This window comes from Syngnathus floridae, chromosome 3 (assembly GCF_059516105.1).
Source record: "Syngnathus floridae isolate MCC-2025c chromosome 3, RoL_Sflo_1.0, whole genome shotgun sequence".
Taxonomy (NCBI): Eukaryota; Metazoa; Chordata; class Actinopteri; order Syngnathiformes; family Syngnathidae; genus Syngnathus; species Syngnathus floridae.
In genome coordinates this window covers 9,737,729-9,743,994 of record NC_142415.1, presented here as the reverse complement: position 1 = coordinate 9,743,994, position 6,266 = coordinate 9,737,729, and the positions used below count along the sequence as shown (strand labels likewise).

General features: G+C 39.1%; 1 protein-coding gene across 3 annotated transcripts; it reads left to right on the top strand.

Moving 5' to 3' along the window:
• Positions 1-1,481: 1,481 nt before the first annotated feature.
• Positions 1,482-4,979, top strand: slc35c1 (solute carrier family 35 member C1). Of its 3 annotated transcripts, none has more exons than XM_088371995.1 (3): positions 1,482-1,574; positions 2,418-2,923; positions 3,934-4,979. In XM_088371995.1, the coding sequence occupies exons 2-3, from the start codon at positions 2,449-2,451 to the stop codon at positions 4,509-4,511; spliced, it is 1,053 nt and encodes a 350-aa protein (XP_088228121.1). In that variant the 5' UTR covers positions 1,482-1,574; positions 2,418-2,448; the 3' UTR covers positions 4,512-4,979. The 3 variants fall into 3 exon arrangements, with proteins under 3 accessions (XP_088228121.1, XP_088228120.1, XP_088228119.1); XM_088371994.1 differs by lacking the exon at positions 1,482-1,574 and adding an exon at positions 1,598-1,741; XM_088371993.1 differs by lacking the exon at positions 1,482-1,574 and having other exon boundaries at positions 2,290-2,923.
• The last annotated feature ends 1,287 nt before the right edge of the window (positions 4,980-6,266 follow it).

Below are 6,266 nucleotides of genomic sequence, written 5' to 3'. Positions count from 1 at the left end.
GATTTGTGCTGGAATTGTTTTGTGCTGTAACTTCATCAGTGCACAAGCAGTATGACATGCATATAGTATTCTAATTTTAAAATTCACATTTCTTTCCTTTCATTTCTTTCCTTTCCTTTCCTGATATATTTGGTGGCAATAACTGCATAGTGAATTTCTAAATATAGCGGTTTCAGTGCTTCACTGGCCCAAAGTGCCACCTGCACCACATTCTCTCAGTTGTTGTAATTGCTAATAATGAGTGGAAATTGCTGCAGCTCGGAGAGGTCAAGGAAACGGAACATCAAATGAATATCAAAATCAGACAAAGTCAAACTACTCCGATCCAAGTCTCGGTATGAGAAGTAAAATACCCTTCTTGAAAGCAGATGGGATGTCCATCCCGCTGCAGTTAGAAACGTGACAGAACAGACCAGGGGCCTCATGTACAGAGACTTGCATGGCGTTCATACTAAAACACGACATATGGATGGATGGATGGACGGATGGATGGACGGACGGACGGATGGACGGACGGACTATTGATTGTGACTTTCGGCTCCGCACCTCAGGTCACTGCAGCAAGTCCCTCACATAATTAGTTTGGACGTTTCACACTGGATGCTCTGCTGATGCAACACTCCGGTTTATCTACAGTATCTACAGCGGCTTAGACCAGTACTGAACAGCTCTTTGCAGTAGCTCAGAAATCACAACCTTCTAAAATCGATCAAACATTTTTGCCAAATTGAAGCTGAATGTTTCCAGTAGATCATCTGGTGGTTTGATTAATATAAAATGTTGATACACAAATCGTCTGTCAGCTTTAAGACAATTATGAAAAAAACATTGACAATCTGGTGTCTGAAACAATGTACAAAGTATTTGTACTGCAATTAAATCATTTCTTTATTCATTTCCCACATATTGTTTCCGAAAATTATGGACGCGTTGATTTCGGATGATTTAAAACGTTAATAATAAGCACCCCACCCCTAAATAGCAATATTTTCTCACGTTGTCGCACTTGGTGGAGTGAAAAAAAAAAAAATCGATTCTTTGCTGCCATCTCGTGTCTTAATGCAACATTACATCTAAGGGGTGAACCTGATTCGACACGGGTGAACGAGATTGCTTTATTTGTCCATAATGTATTTTTGACGCTAAGTTTTATTTTTAAGTATTTATGTTTTTCCTGGCAGATAATTATTTTTTCTTAAAGTTTTACCTATTAAACCTTGCTTAAAATTGCTTCTCGTGAATATTACGACTGATCTCCTTCATGAAAAAAATAAGGGCAGATTCTGATTCAATGCAAAAAAATTAAATCTTCCAAAAAAGTGTACTTGCATCTTTGATTTAAAATTTTGCAAAAATATCGTGCAACCAATAAGGTCCAATTGTTTTCAGCACTCACATAATAATAAAAAACAAATAACTGTTCGACTCGATATTCTAGAAAGCGGGTTATGTGAAAAATGAGTAAGTTACCCCGGAAACGAGGGAAACTGAGTTATCCGTTCCAGAAAGAGAGGTAACCTAAACTCTGGGTCAGTTACAGGTCTACAGAAGGACATCCAATCAAGTAAAATAAGGTCATTTGTTTTTCCTCAGTTGTCATGGTGACTCGTGGTATCGGGGCTCGATTGATAATGGCTTTTTATAGGAGTTGTGCACGCGCGTAAATCTAGGTGAACATACTCAGAGTTAATTGAACTAACTCGGGTCAGCTTTCTGGAACCGAATACGCTCCCATCTCAGAGTAAGTCAAGTAAGAGTTCAGGGATAGACTCAGAGTATGTTGAACCTGCTTTCTGGAATAGCCCCAGGATCTAAAGCAAACAAGGACGTAGAACATGTTCATGTTTTAATGGAACTTGATTAATGTACTGGTGTTCACGATAAGCAATTTTTATAAAACGATTGATTCAAAGAAGCGGTTCATTAGTATCGACATTCGTTCTTTTTCTCAACGCCAAAATAAATCTAAATTTGCTCTCAATTTCCACGTGATTTCGTGATGTTTGGCATTTGTGTTTATTACGCAAATCTAACTTAAATTGGATTCAGATCGACATAAAAACAAACTCAAACAAGGAAGTGTATGACAAAAGATGACGTCATAAACTTTGACTTCCGGGGCTAATATTTACTTTCAAGATAAAAGGCGTAAACAGAACAATGTTGCATTTACGTTAAACTAGCCACTCAGATAACAGTTGGGCAGAGATCACTTTATTTTTGAAAAGAATAAATAAATGTTATTATCCATAGGATAGTGAGCATTTTACTTCTACAGATATGACATATTTTGTTTTCGCTTTTATCGCGGCCAGCCGGCAGTGACGTTGGTGTTGCGTTCAGTGCAGGCTCGTCCGTAATTGTAACTTTTCGTTAGCATCATACAAATGACAATTTTTCTGTTAAATCATGAACAGGACGCAACTGAAGCGGTCCAGTATTTTGAGGATGGCTGGTGTGGAAATGGTGGACCGAGATGGACTCGGGGAGACCTTCGTTCTCCGGGCTGCCAGGATAGCAGCTGTAGTAGCGCTGTACTGGTTCGTCTCCATAACAATGGTGTTCCTCAATAATCACCTACTGGACAACCGTGACCTGGACGCTCCTCTGTTTGTGACATTCTACCAGTGTGTCGTAACTGTGGGGCTCTGCTGTGTGATGCAGTTATTGTCCTCCGTGTGGCCGTCATTGATCGACTTCCCTTCGGTCAAATTTGACGTAAAGACGTCCCGCGAAGTTCTGCCCCTGTCGGTGGTCTTTATCAGTATGATAACCTTTAACAACCTGTGCCTAAAACATGTTGGAGTGGCCTTTTACACCGTGGGACGTTCCCTAAGCACTGTATTTAATGTGTTGCTGTCATATGTGATACTGCAACAGGCAACTTCCTTCAAAGCCATGTGGTGCTGTGCGATCATTCTTGGTACGTCGATCATGTTTCTCTTATTATGCTTTGCAGGGGTATTCGAAAATCTGAGCTGGTCCTCATGTGATCTCATAGAAACACTACCATCACAAAACAAACAACATACAAATATAATGAGCTACAATTGGCAGAGTTTATCATTTAAATCAGGGGTGTCAAACTCATTTTTTTTCACGGGCCACATTGTAGTCATAGTTTCTTTCGGAGGGCCATTATGACTGTCAACCCAAATAAATGTATGAGCACCTCATATTATATACAGTATAAGCTACAAAACAAACTGAGAAATAACTCGTTTTCAAATCAGACGAGTAAAAACTGGTCAAATATTTTTAAAAAATCATTTTTAAAAGTGAAGACAATTTGCAATTCTAGTAATGACACATGAATTTGATGCACAATTTGTCTTCGCGGGCCACATAAAATGATGTGGCGGCCGTATCTGGCCCCCGGGTCTTGAGTTTGACACCTGTGATTTAAATTAACAGCAAGTTTACTAATTGGAGCAATTTTTATGTTGTTTTGCAACAACCTGCTAGTATTATTATCCATCCACTGATCCATTTATTTTCTGAAACGCTTACTGTCATACAAATGGCAAGTGACTTTTACTCAGTGGCACAGAATGAGATAAACAATAGACCGTTTTCCAATTCTGGTCACCAATCTCAGCTTCGGCCTCCCGCTGACTGTGTGGGCTTTCTTGCACAAGTGTTCACACTCGCTTTCAACAGGAGATATGGCTGTTGGAATTACCATTTGAACTCGTAAGTGGAGGGTCAACACACTTTCCGCCATTTAAAGTGCCCTTGATTAGCCCTATTTTTTAAATTTGCATTCCAGCAGTACTATTTGTTTTTTCCAAATTACTTGGACAAATTGTAGGTCACATTTAACGGTTGGAAAAGGGGTTGAAATTAATTACCTGGTCATTATTTTTTCATAACACAAAAAAACTGGCATTAGAGGTGGAAAAATCTCATCCTGCTTGTTTTGTTGTTTCTCAGGTGGATTCTGGCTTGGTGTAGACCAGGAAGGCCTGGCAGGCTCCCTCTCCTGGTCAGGTGTCTTCTTTGGTGTGGTCGCCAGTGCCTGTGTGTCTCTCAATGCGATACTCACAAAGAAGGTGATGCCTGCAGTGGACGGAAACATCTGGAAACTATCCTACTATAACAATATCAATGCGTGCGTCCTCTTCCTCCCACTCATTCTTGTGTTTGGAGAAGTAGGACGCATCACCAGCTTCAACCGCCTCACTGATATGTGGTTCTGGGGCATGATGACACTTGGAGGAGTGTTTGGGTTTGCCATCGGTTATGTCACAGGACTGCAGATCAAGTATACCAGTCCGCTGACACACAATGTCTCAGGGACCGCCAAAGCTTGTGCTCAGACTGTCATTGCAGTGATGTACAACTCTTCCAGTAAAAGCCTTCTGTGGTGGACCAGTAACATGTTGGTTCTCTGTGGTTCCTCAGCCTATACATGGGTCAAGGGCAGAGAAATGAAGAAAACTCCTTGCAATTCTCAGAATCTCACCAAAGAAAAATTGACACTTGGGGAGAAAGGAAACACAGGTGTATAGTGCACCTGTATTGGTGGGGGGGAGGCATTTTAAATGAATCTTAGAATTTCAGTCATTTTTTTGTCTGCTTTAGATTATTTTTTGCAAACGACGTGAAATGCGCCACTAGTCTTTCAGGGTTTAATGATTCAGTGGGTTTCTAATTTCATGTCACTTTGTGGGTTTGTGTGAACTTTTTATGCCTTTGTATTCCGTGCTATTAGTGGTACCTTGACATGCACGTTTAATTCAATCCAGACTGATCTAATAAGTTTATTTATGCTTCACTTTACGAAGCAACACTATTGATTGAACAATGGTTCTTATTTGAAAATCAAATCCTTATTTCTGCCACTGTATATACTTGTAAGTCAAAGTAAACATTTTTTTGTATTTGTTTGTTTCAAAGACTGACTCAAGTCATAACGTGTATGCCACTGCCAGAGGGTCAAAATGTATTCCATAAACATGCACAATATTTTCAACTAACATTGTTTTCTTTTCATGTGCCTCCCTTTTGAACGTAAAGGGCTATCACTATATTCATCCATTCACCCATGTTTTCTAAAGTATAGTGGCTTCAAAAGTTGACCCATCTCACATGTATGGGTGTTGAGATGCTAAACTTAAAAGACCAAGCTAAATCATTTTAAACCTTTAATGTTATCTACAACCTGTACAAATGCAAAACTGAAGAGTTTTAAAGTGGAAAAATTAAAAACATACATTAACCTTGTACACCCACAAACTAATATAATTTATTACGAAACCTTTGTACCTCCAGGCATAGCTGTATGTCTCATACATACAAATTCTTTGTGCAACTCCCCTCACGGAGTTCTTTTATCTTCGAACATATGTGAATTAAAAACGTTTATTGATGTGTGAAAACACATTACACGCTTAAGTTAAAATAACATAATGGATGAAAGAGTTTTTCCAGTGTACAGTATATTCATTAAACCTCATGATGGGACAGAAATTTGTGCTCTGGCCTTTCTAAATCTCTCATCAAGGTTTTGCCTCATTAGCATGCCCCTATTATTCTCATCATGTACCCTCCACTTTAATGCACAACTGCCCTCGGATGCATATCATGAATACTAAGCAGAGGTATTTGCTAAATTCAGGTTTATGGAATTGACGCTATAATCAAGATTTATGCCTTGATGGTGAGAAGTGGCCATTTATTTAGTTGATGAGTATGACTGTCTTATCCCAGATGATGTGTGAGAGGCAGGTACAGCTAGCTCCAGTGATGTCAGTGAGCACATTACAAGATGCACATTTGTGAGTAACAACCAATCTTATGTGTTATTTTTTTCCTCAAAAGTAATCAGACAACGCAAAACGCTATTTTGTAAAATACATTTGCTCCAGCAATTCCAGCTGTTTTGAAAGTGGGCTTTAAAGTACACAAAAGCATCAGCAAAGAAAAAGGTAAAAACAAAACTAAGCACTAAACACTGCTTTTTGCTTTGACTTATTGGCAAGGGCTTAGATTCAAACAACCAAACAAAAGGTTATGCCCAGAAACCCAGTACCTTTTTTTTTATATACATTCTTTGATACATTAATTCATCAGTACTTCCAAATTGAGTGTTCATTGTGTCTTTAGCTGGGGAACGAGAGATCATAAAAGGCTGGTTACATGTGCAGATAAAGATAGGAACATTTCAATTGACACTTGATTGTGTTTTCATACCCAGGGGATTTTCTTTTAAATCAATTCAACGACTGCCTCGCTGCTGCAATTCTGCATAATGACACTTGATG

What these genes read in the sequence shown, in the direction of transcription:
- slc35c1 (XM_088371993.1), top strand. Translation starts at nt 2,410, where the DNA reads ATGAACAGGACGCAACTGAAGCGGTCCAGTATTTTGAGGATGGCTGGT. An exon ending in GTGCTGTGCGATCATTCTTG is followed by an intron (nt 2,924 to 3,933) that starts GTACGTCGATCA and finishes GTTGTTTCTCAG; the next exon opens with GTGGATTCTGGCTTGGTGTA.